Consider the following 16,485-nt stretch of genomic DNA (forward strand, 5'->3'; position numbering starts at 1 on the left):
AAATAAATATGAATATAAAATGTGTTGATTAAATTAATAATAATAATAACTAGTATTTTTATTTTAGGTCCCATATCAAGTTCGCTGGTTAATAAATGGGGTTGCAGAGCAGTAACCATCGCGGGGGCTATTCTAGCCTCGGTTTGCATGGTTGTATCATTCTGGGCCCAGAATGTGATAACGCTCTGCATCACCATAGGTATCGGGGCTGGTTTTGGATTCGGCCTCATCTACCTACCAGCCATCGTGAGCGTCACCATGTACTTTGAGAAGAAACGCTCGTTAGCTACGGGGATAGCCGTGTGCGGTTCCGGATTTGGTACCTTCGTATTCGCCCCGATCATCTCGAGGCTGTTGGCCGAATACGGCTGGCGGGGCAGTATCTTGATAATCGGCGGCATCGTGTTGGAGTGCATCATCTTCGGGGCACTGTTCCGGCCGTTGGAGAACGAGAGCAACAACAACAGCTCCAAGAAGGAGAAGATAACGGTACCGAAACGCTGCGATGCCAAAGTCGACATCCACATATCGGATTACGAGTTGATCCCGCAACCCATCCTTCACATAAACGGCAACAACAAGATGCACAGACCACACAGCTTCGCTCATTTTACCCTGCCGAAGAGCTTCAAACACGAACCCAACGGCAATCTACCTGGCAAGACTAAGTACAGTGACGTATCCAGACTGGCTCTGAGTCAACCCATGCTTACCCAATCAGAGATTCATCATGACAGGTAAATATTAATCAGGGAACTTGATGGATTGACTTTTATTAACATTTTATACTAAAGCAAATATAGATCACTAATAATATATTATTCCTTAACAATACAAAATATATTAATTAAAGTTATTAAAATATGAATATAATAATGCCGAACAATAAAAATTTTAGCACTTGCATGTATTCTGATCATTTCTTCACTATCATTTTTTACTGATCATTTATAACTTTTTCCCATCTTTCTGGAAACATGATCAACCTTTTGCCGAAAAAAGCTATTTGAGTTTGCGCACATCTAAGTCATTCTGTATCAAAATGAACGATCAATCAATGGTAATCAGAAGATGTCATGTCTGATGAGTATGCAACATTCAAGCTGCAATACGTGATCAAGCTTTATCATGCAAAAGGATAATTTTGCGCCTGTTACTCGCTATTCAAGATCTATTTACAATAATACAATCGGAGAATACTACACCTATACCTTGCTTCCACTATATATACATCAAACATTAACTCACGATTTGTTGCATTTGAAATGATCGTAGTAGATCCAATTTTCATCGCTAGTTACAATATTGCATAGGAAACGTTTTAACCAATTCATGAGGTACCCATTTTCGTCGCTTTCATCCCATCGCATCTAAGTATCTGAAAACACAAAATTCATTGTCTTCGAACTTTTTGGCCCACCAGACCATTTTTTGTCCTCAAAACAAAATCAAAATCACTCTTTTTAAATCGTACATTAAGTAAGGATTAAGTCGACATCGGAATTGTCGACGATAACAGAGCAGTATCACCAGCAGATTCTAGAATTTTTGACGGGCTTTGGTATCTGAATTTTAGGTGCATATTAGCATAATATATAATGAAGGTTGAAAATGAAGCTTTGACAGCCTCTGTACATACTGAGTAAATTAATAATACTAAATAGAAACTTTTTTATTTATAGCAATATGAAAACTATTGGTTTGTAAGTCAAGGTAAATTATTAATAGTTAATTATTTACAAGCACCTAATATATGTCATCGAAAACTGTGCATTTTTCTATTTCTTTAAAACATTTGATATTATCATCGTAACATAAACTTATACCTAAAATATATGATGGCTTTCACTTGCTTTTCGTGCTCGAAGGGCCAGATCAAGACTTCTGTTATCTTGATATATATGTTATAATATATAGACCTCTTCTGTTGTCTTATTAAAACTTGATATCAGAGATTCACAATGTACTGTCCTGCAAAAGAATTAAGTTAATCCTCAAGTTTTTAGTTAATCTTAAGGTTAAAGTTCTTTGTAAATAACATAATCTCTAAATATGTATCAGGCCTACAAGTAAATTTTAAATTATTGAGAACAGATGGTGTGTTAAATCACATCAGGTAAATTTTGGAAACAACTTCCTGTTGAAACTTTTTAACAGTTTTCAATATATGTTATTTCGTCGAAGTATTGACAATGATAATTTTTTCAATGCGTTGAAAATATCGAATTAGTGCCGATTAAATCGCATATGCGGGAGGTTTTACTTTTTTATTCATTTTGAAGAAAAGGCTATATGAGTGCTATATGGCCATTTTGACGAGACCAAAATAAAATCACAAATTTATTAAATTTTTGTAATTTCTACCCCAAACATAGATATTTAACTAGCTTTAACTACACTTTAACTACTTTTACTTTAACTAAATGTTTGAGATTAATAAAACATAACTTATTTTTATGTCTGATTTTCTGTTGAAAAGAAAAAACCGTTTACAGACAGAAAATACCTAATACCAACACACCAGTTTGGGTTTATTAACAAGCATTCAACAATTGACCAGGCCCACAGAATAACAGATGTTATTGAAAAAGCCTACGAAAGTAGAAAAGTATGATCAGCTATATTTTTAGATGTAGCACAAGTCTATATGGTATGGCATGAAGGCCTTGTTCATAAACTACAGAAAATATTACCAAAACAACACATCGAACTATTAATATCATACATTACAACCAGAATGTTTAGAGCCAAACAAAAACAAGCTTATTCTAAAATAAAAGAAGCTAAAGCAGGTATACCACAAGGAAGTGTACTCAGACCAATGCTTTATCTACTCTACACTTGTGATATACCACAAATGGAAAATATTACGTTGGCTATATGTGTTGATGATACTGCGATTATAGCTATCGGAGACAATAGCCTCACGAAAATTACAACAGGCAAGTGACCCAACAGGAATAAATAATTGGACACAAGCTTGGAAAATAAGAATTAATGAAAGTAAATCTGTACATGTGCAGTTCACCTATAAATATACCGTACAAGCACCAATAACATTAAAAATACCATCATTCCATATAGCAACAACGCTAAATATCTCGGCATGAATATTGATGCAAAACTTCGCTGGAAGGAACATATAAATAAGAAAAGAAAAGAACTGGATTTGAAATATAGGAAAATGTACTGGCTAATTGGAAGAAAATCACAAATATCAGTACATAATAAATTGCTATTATATAAGCAAATATTGAAACCTATATGGACATACGGAATTCAATTATGGGGATGTTCTGCAAATAGTAACATAAATAAAATAGAAAATTTTCAGAACAAAGTCCTGAGAGGTATTATGGATGCACCCAAATACTAAAGGACTGATTACCTATATCGATACCTTCAGATACCAATATCAGTCAAGAAATCAAGAGAATTGCAAGGGGGCATGAGGAAAGACTCCATTCTCATACGAATATTGAAATATTACAACTTTTGGATACCACCAGAACAGGACACAGACTCAAAAGAATCAAACCATCTGATATTGTGTAATGTTGTGTAGTAAGGTGCATATATTAAACAATTCAGAAGTGACATGTATAAACATTATTTCACCAGAGACTGAGATAGGGCCGATGGGTCCTCTTAGTTATATACCTAGATTTGTTATCATAAAGACAAATTGTAGGCCAGACGGAAACAACTAGTAACAATGTATTAATTAAATAATAATAAAAAAATGTCTGATTTTCAATTTTTTTTGTTTTTTTTTTGTCACACGAACAATCGAATAAGTACATCGCACTCTAAACATGCCAGGAAAAATGCACTATACTTCTCTACTACCTTTTTGGACATAAATCAAGCCTTTAAGAAAGTCTGACATAATGGAGTGGCATACAAAATAAAAAAGACGCTTCGAGATTCATATTTCCATATACTCTTATCCTACATCAATCGAAGAAGCTTCATGATTAAGTGTAATAATGAATATTCTGCTTCGTACTAAACACACTCGGGTGTCCCACAGGACAGCGTACTGGAACCGTAAGTAATTAGCAATGACGACCTACACTGACAACACTGCCGTCTTCTCATTCATTATCCAGTGCCATCTGAATAAAATCGAGAATCAGTTAATCTATGCAGAATAAAAGCAAACCAAACCAAGTCCATTCGTATTTCTTACACTCTGGGAAGACAAACATGTGCCTCGGTAAAATTATATAACGAGAGCAACCCACTCTTCTTGTGCCATAAAAATGCCAATGAAAACGAAATGTCATGCAAAATACTTACCCCTTTTCTTGGATCATAGGTTAACTACAGTTAACTATGACAGAAAAACATCTGGACTAACCGAAAATAACTCAATAACAAACTCCTTAGTATGAATTGGTCAACAGCTCGTCATTCCCGTTTAATAGTACAACATGTCCAGTCTCATCAACAGATTCATGTAGAGGGATGGGAGATGGAAGAAACAGATTACTATAATGCAGAACAAAGAAGGGAAAATATTGTCAATTACCAGTTGGTTTCCAAACCTTTGCATGATAGTATATGACAAATCATGTTTTGTTTCAAAAGATTAAATATATCACAAACGTGCACAACAAATGTTACCCATTTAATTATAATTGACAAACCTTCAGAGATTGCCACTTTTTAAACATCATTATGCATTTTTAAGGTTAAAGATAACATTAATGTCAAACGTTTTTCTTCTGTTTTATAAATTTATCTAACACGCTTAAAAATCGTATCTGAACAGTCGAGTTATCTAATGAAAGGTCAAACAAATTATATTTGTAACATATCAATAAATATATTGCTGACTTGCACTTGCTAATTAAAAATGTTAAACGTTCGCAGGTCAAATTCCTTTAAATTATTAACACAAAGTTCATCTTGGCGTTTCCAAGTCCCATTCAGAAATACAAAAAGTAAAGTGTATAAATTATCCAACTCTCCGTTCTGTATTTTCTCATTTCAAATTCGAAACAGTCGGTGTTATGATTGAGTTCCGTATTAAATTTTCCAACTCCATCGTTTACGGTTGGTGGTGGAGCTTAAGGTGTTGCCTGTGTCTGGGTACCTTTGCCATAATTTATTCATACCGCTCGAGAGTAATCGATATAAAACATTACTCGACAACTTCCGGAAATTTAACCCCCTTCATTATATTTTACGTTCATTATGATGTGATGTTTAATTTTAAATGTGTGTTTTGATAAGATTACTATTGTTTATATTCCGAACATCGTGCAGTAATAAGTGATCTCTTGAAGCAGTGTAATCCTCGAGCTATTATACAACTTTTCCCTAAGCGCATTTTCACATGACGAGTCTTTACACAACTTCGCAATAATGATAACTGTAATAAAAAATCATGGAAATATTGATTTATAATAATATATGATAGACATATTCTAAATAAAGTATATTTAACAAAATTTTAATTGACTTGAGAATTGACAAAAAATTTAATAAGAAACTCACTAAAAATTAAAAAATAATCAAACTTAGATGTTAATAGTCGTTATAAAATGTAAATGAAAATAAACAAAAACCTTATTTAACGTTTCTACTACACTTATTTTATATTCTATTATATACAAACAATTTAGCTTAATACCTACCTAAACCTATTTATCTATTTACAATTTTATTTTAGCTACTACCAAATGATCATTTTGAAGTCGGTGCCGTACTACAAATTAGATTTGTTTAGTTCGTAATTTAATTTTGTGTATATGTCACAAAATTATATTATTATTTTTGTATTGTTTCAAATGATTGAAAATAAGTAACGCTTCAGGTCTAGTCTAGGTCATTTAACAAATATTCTAAAAAAACTAGAACAACAAAAAGTGGTTGCCCCCGTCGGGAATTGAACCCGTGACCTCCATGTAGAAGCTGAACGCTCTAACGACTTATTTTTAAATTTCAAGAGTGATTATTAAGATTTTACTAGAAGTAAAAGACCAAAAATTAAAAATTCGTCCAAACCAATCAAATCATTACGAAATATTAACGTCACTTATCGTTTCTGAACTACCATTTCCGCATTCCAATGTTTCAACTTTTTAGCACGTTTCTATTTTTTTGGATATTGTTTTTATATTTAAGTGTTAAAAAACTGGTTTTAACCAACAGAAAAGAAAGAAAAAAATTTTCTGGGATGTTTCAAAGCAAATAACTTCATTTACCCAGAAATGATTCATCGACGGTAACTGTAACTGAAATAATAATTTTAAAAAAATACTAAAACTTTTATATAATTGAAGTGACTGAGTATTCCAGAAACATTAACCATGAAATATGGCAGAATATTAAAGAACTTTACGTAAAAATACTATCAGTATAACACTTGGCAAGAAAATTAGTTAGAAAAAATTGTGCAGATAGTAACTCTAAAGAGTACCTAATTATAGCGCAATCGCCAATTGGAATCTGTGGGAACAGTATTATTGAAATCCTATATTTACTAAGAGAAATCAAAATTGGATCGATTACAAACCTACTGAAAAATGTTATCATAATAATTTGAAAATACAGATGCAAATCTATTTGACAGAGCTACCAAAATCTACCATCGTTGATAGTAACTACAACACAATAAATAGTTTAAATTATATACTTGATGAATGTTAGATTTTGATTTAATTTTTAGCAGCACTGTTGAACGAAAAACTGTCTCCGCGATTTATCGAACGACCCTGTAACATTTGGGTAAATAAAATTTAAATTTCGAAATATAAACACGAGAAACTAATAATTCATCAACTACTTTACAAAATATCTGTTTAGACACGCTATAACACATTAAATTGTTCTATGAATTCTTAAGTTAGATCTCTGCTTAGACCTCTTTACATGACTTCACTGAGAACATGTAAATTGTTTCAAGTGTCTAATACTTCTGTCTGCCACAACACTCTCATATCGGGCTGTAAAAACTTAATAAAAGTACATTGTTCAATTAAATCACTTATCACTTATCCTTAACCCCAGTGAATCCCCTAATACCCTTAACACATCAAACGATTTTGATATACAAGAAACTTTTTATACAATATTGTAACTGTATACAATATTGTACAATATTTCCTTTTGTAACCGTACCACGATGGAATTTGATTGGCACCTATTGAAGGTTTGAATTTAATTTATATTTTTCCTTGAATTTTGAGAGTATGTTCGTTTAGTAGTAAATAGCAGTGAATGTTTAGGGTCATTTTTTTCAGTTAGAAGCATTTTCTTCTATCTCACTGGCATTCAAATCTTGTAGGAATATATGCAGACTCCATGTACATTTAAAGTTAGTAAAACCAGTTAAGTAAAACTAAACCCACCACATTAATTAAATATTTTTTTATATATTATTAAAATAAACTTACATAACATGCATACAAACATAAATACAAACGTACATAATTGAATGCCCAAATGCAGTTCAATTATGTACACCGATCATAATCAAATACTTACTATTTAAATTACAATTAGGAATTGCATCTTGATTAAGCAGTACCCTGCCCATTTAGGTCCATAATAATTCGGTCTAAAATACATAGAACAAGTCTTCTTATACTTATGCTCATAAGAAATTCTCTTAAATGTTATCTCTAAACTAGAGCAGGATCCTGTCTAAGAGAATGCAGTGTATTTAAACTTTCATATGGTGGAACAGTGTACATTTGTATCAATGTTATATTTAAACAAGTCATCATTACCGTAACTGATATAAAAAGGACGTCATAACAAACTTCTTTATTAAAATTATACACAATAATAAAAAATATCTATAAGTCTAATATATATAAGTCTAGGGGTTTTTTAACCCATATTTTATCTAAATATTTTCTTCTACTTGTGACGCTGATGACCAACAGTCCTCTCACTTCTTTAAGGATCATTCTGGTGGTCATCTGACTAATAATTGGCCATCTCTCGCTCTGTTATCTTCCATTCTAGACATGTGTTCGTTCCAGAATCTTCTTCGTGTCCGAATCTATCTGACCACGTCTTCCGTGTTGTGTTCCTTGCGAATATCTCTGTTCCTTCTTAGGTCTCTTAATGTATTTCTCATGATCCTTAATAATCTTAATACTTAATACTAGAATATGACATTATTTTTGTTTCAGCTGTATCAGCGCATGCTTCAGCTGTGTATATCATAACTAGCCTTACACATACCTTATAAATTATTACATTCGTTACCGTTGGCATCTATTTATTTGACCAAATGGTTGTTCTTAAGGCACCCGCTGACTGCGTCTAGCTGATTTGTGTAATTAAGGTGATATGGCTGTTCCGAGGTAGCTGTATTCGGATACTTGTTCTATTAATTTGTTGCTTAGTTGCGGTTTGTATCTGCGCGGTTCTCTGGAAATTACCATGATTTTTGTTTTGAAAGTCTATATTTTCATGTTGACACTTTCAGCATCTTTCTTAAAAGCCTGTAGTAACCACTCTAAAGTGTTTTCTGTATCTGCGAATAAAGCTGCACCTTCAGCATAACATCTGATTTGGAGGTGGTGTAGTCCGATCCTATATACGTGGTGTTCTTTAGACACTTGCTCTATTATCCTGTCCATTATAATGTTAAAAAGTAATGGACTAATGTATTATCGCCCTGCATTACGCCTTACTTACTTACGCCTCTTTTTCGTCGGTTATCATTGTTGCTGTATTGATTGTAATAGTGTTCCCAGTGTTTAATTGTTTAATGGTTCCTATTATTATTGGGTATATTTCTTTCCGCATTAGTTAACGAACTAATACAGTTGTAAACGGTCTGTTAGATGAACTCTGTCAAATGCTTTTGTTAAGTCTAGTTAACAGAATGTATGCTAGCTTGTATTCTATTACCTCCTCCATAACTTGCGTGACCACAAACACTGCGTCGACTGTTGACCGTTTTTGTCGTTTTCCATCTCTTTACTATTACTGTTCCTTTCAGTATCTGGTTGTAGAAAACAGAAAGTTGTTCGGCTGACTTGACTTCTCTAAGCTTCAGCAATTCGTTGGGGATGTTGTCCCGTCTGATCCGATAGCTGATATATGTATGCAGATATTTTTTTGAGTTTAAACACATACATTATTATTAGCAATTAATGTGTTTTATGTAAGTAAAATTGTATCTATTAGAATTGGGGCCGTGGTAAAGAACCCACATTGTATATATAGATACCTTCATCATATTTTCAAGATCACTAGGTATACCAAACCTTAGTACCTTAAAAATTAGACCATGTTATTCCTATGAGGTTCTTCATGAAAACTGAAGTTTACTTTGCCTGCTAACCTCTTGGACTTGAAGGATTGACTAATGTTTGGATCGACATTCAAACTGCTTGTCTTGGTGGTGTTCATTTTTGGAAAACTACAGATGTAAACATACGATTTAAAGTGATTTTCTGCATATTATTTATATAACAAAAACTAAAATAAATGTTTTTTCTTACTAAGGAGAACCAGTATAATAAAAGGAAACAAAAAACTTCTATTCCAATAGCGATATCTGTTCCTTTAAGATAATTTCACAGCTATTTTTTAAACTAGAATCATTAACAGTTCAAAATATCTGCAGAAGCAAAGGAAAAATAATTGCTTAACATATTTTGTTTGCTGTTCTTGAAATATTTGTTAATCCAAGCTCCGAGTCACTTATTGTTAATAAATAGAGTAATAAAATGGCACTAAAACCAGTATTTCATTTTTATGCTGATTCTGTAATTGCTTTTTCGCCGAATTGTTGACCCTTTTCCATAAACTCATTTTCTTATTACAGTTTTTGCTTATATATTTTATTTGTTAATTATCTTCTTAGCCTTCAAGCAAGCGCGTGACCATTTGTAACGGCAGCGGTTGCTTGAAGCTTAAAAGACCTAGGGGATGTAAAGCACTAATTAACAGTAATAATTAAGTAATAATTATTGATTTTCATTCATTATCAAAAAAAAATAACATTTTTTTTTTACTCAGAAATTAATTTGGCAACATAAGATTTTCTTACATACATCTAATTAACACCTAGGTATAGTTTTCATCACAATTAATGTCTTCATCAAGATAGCATGCCTAAAATTACATAGCGATAAGCACTTGTAATCGTAGAAGTTCGTTTTGGCACCGTTGGATTACTAGCTGTTTTGACGTTTTACAAATTGGCTTTATGATTGACTGATAAACCAACCTCTTTGACTTTAGGTCAAGTTCAGAGTATCTTCCGACTAATTAGTACAGTTGCTTACTTTTCAAGTCTAGTCTTTTTGCTCTGCTTTTTGTCTAACATGATGTTTTCAATTTAGCCAATCATCAAAGTGGATACCGAGGTATTTAGCTGATTCTGTTTGAGGAATTGGGAATCCGTCAAGTGATATAGTTAGGCTTTTGTGATTTAGCCACAATACAAAGTTAACATGGATAGATTTAGAGCTATTAAGCTGTCTTTTCCAGTCTCTAGTCCATGTATTCATATAGTCCATTCATGTGAGTTAACTCACTATTAAAACCCTACAAAATTTGTTGTAGTGAGTTGTCTAAAAAGTAATTAATTTTTCTGGCATTTTATTTTATTAGAAGTTATTTTATGTACTATATGTACTATGTACGATATTAAAAGTAGCAAATGGCGGTACATCAAAATGATATAGAAAATAAAACATAATTTCCCAACCAAGCTTAAAGATCCCTACTATATAAATCCTTAAATTATTAAAGTAAATAATGTATATAATAATTATTAGTCCAATAGTATACAACAGACTAGTATCATGTATGGATTTATCATGCGATGCTTTATTTAAGTATTTGCATTTTATTACTGTACATTATGATGATTCATTTCAAAGGAATTTAGCAGATTCATTAGGATTGTTGACAATATGTAACAATTTTTTTGATTAACGGCTGTTCTTTTCCCTGTACTGGGACTTAAAAAGCACCATGACTCAAAAATATATGGATTGTTCAGAGCTTTTCATTCGGCTTTTGAAGAGTTATTATTATATGGCTGTGTATCTCGTGATGTTTCCATCATTTATATGAATTGTGTATAGTATATATAAAATTGTCAATTAATTTTGAGTATTTCTTTATGATATATCGCATATTGAGAAACATTACGCTTTCTTTAGACTCATTTTCGTCTTAAAATCAATATTATCTCAATTATTTCAATAAAATGTGCTTATCTATAACTTTTCTGAGCACCCAAGGGCCTTTTGCAATGATTTTAACTAACTTAACTAACTAATGGTGTTTTATTGTTTTCAATTTTTTCAAATTTTCGGAATTAATCTTGTATGCACTTGGACGAAATTATAGCTAATAGGAAACAATACTACATTACAACGGTATTTTGACATACATTTAGTTATAGAAATGTCTAATGTTATATAACAGGAGCCCCTAAACTTAAAACTGAATACTTACCAAATCCAAATCCCTTCTATTTTATGAAACCTCCTTCAAATAATTACAAATTAAATATAAAACCATTACAGTAAAACAAAGACTTTTATTATAAATATTTTAAAATTGAAATAGTTTCATTTTTAGCTTAACCTTTAATGTGAAGATTGTTTTTTTTTTTTTTTTTTTTTTTTGTTCTGGCCTAAAAACCAGGCGGTGGAATGCATGACGCATACCTGGTCGCGGAGACTTGCCCTGGAGTGACAAGTTGGACCGGGTTATGTGGGACTGCCTCTGGGCTTACCAATACACTAAACCGAAACCGCCTCACAGTTGACCCCTGTGGATCACTACTGCTACTGCATTAAATTTGGGGATATGGCACCCGCTGATCGGGCAGCCGTTATTGGGCACGAGAGCCCGGCGATTCTATTGATTCGCGAACCTGAGTTAACACACAACTGGGTACTGTTGTATGGGGGCAAAAGTTATGACTGTAGCGACGGATGAGGTCGTTTCAGCCTGGAAAAGGGGGAGAGCTTAGCGGTGACGCGGTGCTAAGCTCCCAGCATGTCGACCAGCTCGCGAACAAGCGCGTTTTCAGAAGAACTTGAGCTGAGTTGTTGTTTGTGGAATGATTGAGATATGAAGTGCTTGATTTCTGGAGTGTCAGTTTCCCTATGGATTTGATTATTTCTGACAAACCATGGAGCGTTTAATATTCTCCTGAGGAGCTTATTTTGGAAAACTTGAAGCCGTTTGACCTGGTTGGGTGTAACAAACTTGAAGTAGACATTAGATCCGTAGAGGAGTACGGACCGAATTAACATCTTGTAATATAAGCATTTGATGGAGATGGGAAGCCTGCTAGAAGGGCAGATCAGAGGAGATAGCAGGTTTGCTATCCCCGAACCTTTTTGGATTGCTTTCTGGATTTGGGAATGCCAACCGAACCGCCGGTCGAAGTGAAGACCTAGGTACGTGACGTTATCCAGCCATGGAATTATTGCGGTGTCGATCTTAAGTTGCGAGACGCGCAGTGCGTAACGCTTCTTGTGGAAAATGATGGCCTGGGTTTTCAGGGGGTTGATTTGCAACCTCCAGAATTTGAACCACTTGACCGCATGATCGAGCTGCTTCTGTAAACGCTCATGAATTGTAACTTCGAACCTGGCGGCCGTGAAGAAAGCAGTGTCGTCAGCGTAAAAGGCGACGTCAATATGCTCTTTTCTCGGCATATCTGAAATAAAGAGATTAAATAAGGCTGGGGCCAGCGGGGAACCTTGAGGTACGCCAGCATCGATTTGTTTACGACTGAAAAGTGATGCCCTGATCTTGACCTGGAAAGATCTGTCCGAGAGATAGGACTTGATGAGAGCGGTTAGGTCTTCTGGGAGGCCTAGCCGCACGCACTTTGCGAACAATCCGTCGTGCCAGACCTTGTCGAGGGCTTTGGTTAGGTCCAGAAGAACTGCTCCAAGCTTTTTACGTTGGTCAAGAGCATGATGGATGTGTGCAGCCAGACGGGAAGCTTGATGGACGGATGAGTGGTGAGCGCGAAAGCCGAATTGTTCATCTGGAATGATGTTGTTTTCCTTTGTGAAAGAGTTGAGAGCGTAGAGTATTGCCCTCTCGGCAAGCTTCGAAATGGCGCTGAGAAGGCTGATAGGCCTGTAATCAGATGGAGATGATTTTGCTCCTTTCTTGGGTATAACCGCTATATGTGCGTGTTTCCAAGACGCCGGGAAGTGTTGCAGTCTCATGATGGAGTTAATAATGTTTGCCAGTTCTGCGAGTTGCTTATGCGGGAGCTTTTTTAACTGGGTAATCGATATTCCATCGAAACCTGGAGATTTTTTGGTTTGAAGTTTGCCGATCATAGTCTGTAGAGACTTTGGAGATACAAAATGGTTGAGAAGAAAGGCGGGGGTTACTGGTCTTTTGACGGAGTTGGATTCGTTGATGACAGTGTCAATGTCTTTAGTTTTAGTGTTCTGTGCGGGTGGGAGGCATTTCATTTGAGCTTCATAGGTCTCTGCAAGGAGCTCGACTTTTTCTTGGTCAGTGACTGCAAAATTTCCTGTAACCGCTGACTTCAGGGGAGGGATGACATTGTGAGTCTTCCCCACGAGGCATTTGGAGACACGCCAGAAGGAAGGGGGGCCATCCAGCCTTTGGTCCGCGAGAAATGAGTTCCATTTCATTGCTCGCCAAGTCGAGACGGCCGCCCTTACCCTCTTGCATGCTCTGTTCGCCTCCCTTTTGTCTGCAGCATCAAGGGTGAATCGAGCTAATCTGCATAAACCGTTTTTGATGCGAATTTCACGTTTAAGAGAAGCGGGAAGATTGTTTTTCCACGGCTGGGGTTGTGATGAAATTTTGACTGTGGAAGATTCGTGAGCAGACTGAATATCGCGAGTTAGCTTGAGTACGGCTTCCTCGAGGTGTTCTGGTGTGTTAATTTTCGGAATTGGATCGGATTTCAGGAGAAGAGATTGGTAGTTTTTCCAGTCGGTTTTTTTCCTGAATCTTGTTAGTGGGACTTGAGTGGTGGCGCAATTTCCGAGTTTGAGAAGGATCGGACGATGATCAGAGTCTAGTTCGTCAAGGACTCGAACTTCGGAATCGCGATTTACGTCTTGAAGAATAAAGAAATCAAGGATTCTTGCTGCGCCTTGAGAGACTGTACTAGGGTGATGGGTGGGTTCATCTGGCAAGGCAAGACCGTAGCCCAGATCTGCACTTAGAGCTACGATGGCGTTACCTGCGGGATTCGCTCTGGAACACCCCCAGGTGGGGTGGTGGGCGTTGAAGTCGCCACCTATTATTTTCGGAAATTTTCCTTCGACGAGTGATCGGTATTCGGCATAGTTGAATGCAGAAGATTTCCTGTACAGGGATGTAATCACGAAGGGACGTTCTTGGATATCGATTTTAATGGAGGTTGTTTCGAAGTTGTTTACTGATAACGATGGAAGGAGCTCGTGTTTGACTCCTTTTCTGACGAGAATGGCGGTTCCACCGCCTCGACCCGGAGTTCTATCGTTTCTGTAGACAAAAAAGTGTTCGAAAGAGAGACGATGCGAAGGTTTCAGGAAAGTTTCCTGGATGAGCACGATGTCGACGTCATAGAATGTTATGACGTCCTCCAATTCCGCTTGCTTTCCGCGTAAGCTATTTGCATTCCATGTCATCAGTATAAGAGATTTCGGAACAGCCATTTCGAAGAGTTAAAGGCTGCTGAAAGTTATAGAGACAGGTAAGTGTTGCCGCTTAGGCGGCGACATTTGGAAAAAGACGAGCAAGTTGGTGAGCCAGGGCGATCACTTGTAGGAAAGCCTGCGGGTCAGTAAACGCCTGCATTGTGGAGTTAAGGTCCGGTGTATTGGTTGGAGCAGGAGTTTGAGTTGGAGCAGGCTGGGTAGCGCTGGCTAATTTTTGGGCTAGCTTTCTGCCACCTTGGTTACTCCATGCAGAACCTTGTGGAGGTCTGGTTTCGGTCGGAATTTTTGGTTTTCTTGGAGCAGGACGGCAGGTGCAACCGCTGAAGTTTGCGGTATGAGTTTCACCGCAGTTGCTGCACTTTGGAGGTGCTTCTGGGATTTTGGTACAGGATCTAGTGTCGTGATGCCCGGCACATTTGACGCACCGTGGGGGGGCTCGGCAATATGAGCTGGAGTGCCCGAAAAGCTGGCAGTTGAAGCACTGCACTGGCTGGCCGTTTCCTCTCTGGACCTCGACCTTCACTGTGATGACGCCGAGTTTGGTCATATATATGATCTGTCGCTCTTCGCGAGGGACAACTACCTGAACAATTGGTAGTTCTGTCCCGGATTTTAATTTCCATCTTTGCACAAATTTGGGATGGAAGCCTTGATCAAAGAGAAGTTCACGTACTTCGTCAATGCAGAGTGATTCTGGGATGTTTTTTATTATTACCCGGAATGCTCTCTCCTCCGGATGACAGAAGGAATGGTAAGGGTAATTCCTTTCCTCGAGCAGGGTAGTAAGTTTACGGTAATTGTCGCTTGTGGCGACGAATAAGAAAATGCCGTCCTTTTTATTTCGGGTTATAATGTCTATTGATTGTGCCTTAGTAATTCTAATGAGCTCCATGAACCTCTTCTTATCACGGAGCACTATAGGCGGAATTTTTTCCTTTGGGGGACTTTGAGAAACAGTCGCCGAAACGGTTGGCACTGTTTTTGCTGTGGAGGTTAAGACTTGTTTAGTGACCTGGCTACTTACCTGCGTAGGCTGGTCTTGGGTTGGTCTTGTGGTAACTTGTTTCGGTACTGGCTGTGGGGCCGTCTTGGTGGTCGGCTTGTTTTGCACTGGTCTGGTGGCAAATTTTGTAATCGAAGGCTGTACGTTAGCCTTGGCTTTCGATTGGGTAGATTTAGTGGCTGGCTTGGCTACCGGATTGGGTTGTGATTTGGGAGCCTGTTTTCCCTTGTTGCCGGCCTTCGGCAGCTGGCTTTCCTGAGGTGGAGTGACGGGCCCTCTTTTCCTTTTTCCCACCAAGGTGAAACCGTCTTCTGAGTCTTCAGTTTGGTCTAAGTGTTGTGTCGGTTTAGCTGGTGTCTGGGACTGAATTTCTATGGCAGCGGGAATCTTTACTTCCATGGCATCTCTTTGATGCTTCATGAATTGTGTTATCGTAGCTGTGAGAGTTTTTATTTCTTCCTTGAGCTCTTCGGAAGCCTTTTCGCTCTTTTCCAGCTTTTCCGTCTGTTTGTTCAGGGCGTCTGTTTGGGCTTTTGCGAACGTTTTAAGGTCAGCTATCTGCTTTCGCAGGTCTTCGTTCTGTTTTCTCAATTCCGTTATAAGCACTTCTCGGCTGTCTTCTGAAGATGGTCCATTTGAATTTGAAACACTGGGATTATGTTCAGGAGGCGACGTCGGCTCTGACGTACATGACGCCATTGCCTTGTCTGTAAAAACGCCTTTTCGGCGCTTACAGACGCTTTTTTTTTTTACGTAGGCACTGGTGAAACGTGATAACGGGTCGACCGTCTTAGGGAAAGTTTCGGGTAATTCGGAAGCGCAGGTAGGTTC

At 36.7% G+C, this 16,485-nt stretch overlaps 1 protein-coding gene across 1 annotated transcript in view; it reads left to right on the forward strand.

The window, feature by feature from the left end:
• Mct1 (Monocarboxylate transporter 1) overlaps positions 1–16,485 on the forward strand; it is a 102,147-nt gene that overhangs the window by 76,389 nt on the left and 9,273 nt on the right. Inside the window, exon 4 of the mRNA XM_076413593.1 lies at positions 68–737. Coding sequence (XP_076269708.1) covers positions 68–737 — 670 coding nt within the window. The remainder of the gene's footprint in view (positions 1–67; positions 738–16,485) is intronic.

This window comes from Rhynchophorus ferrugineus, unplaced genomic scaffold, assembly GCF_030347505.1.
Source record: "Rhynchophorus ferrugineus isolate W39M unplaced genomic scaffold, kcgeb_rfMv2 rfM9, whole genome shotgun sequence".
NCBI lineage: Eukaryota > Metazoa > Arthropoda > Insecta > Coleoptera > Curculionidae > Rhynchophorus > Rhynchophorus ferrugineus.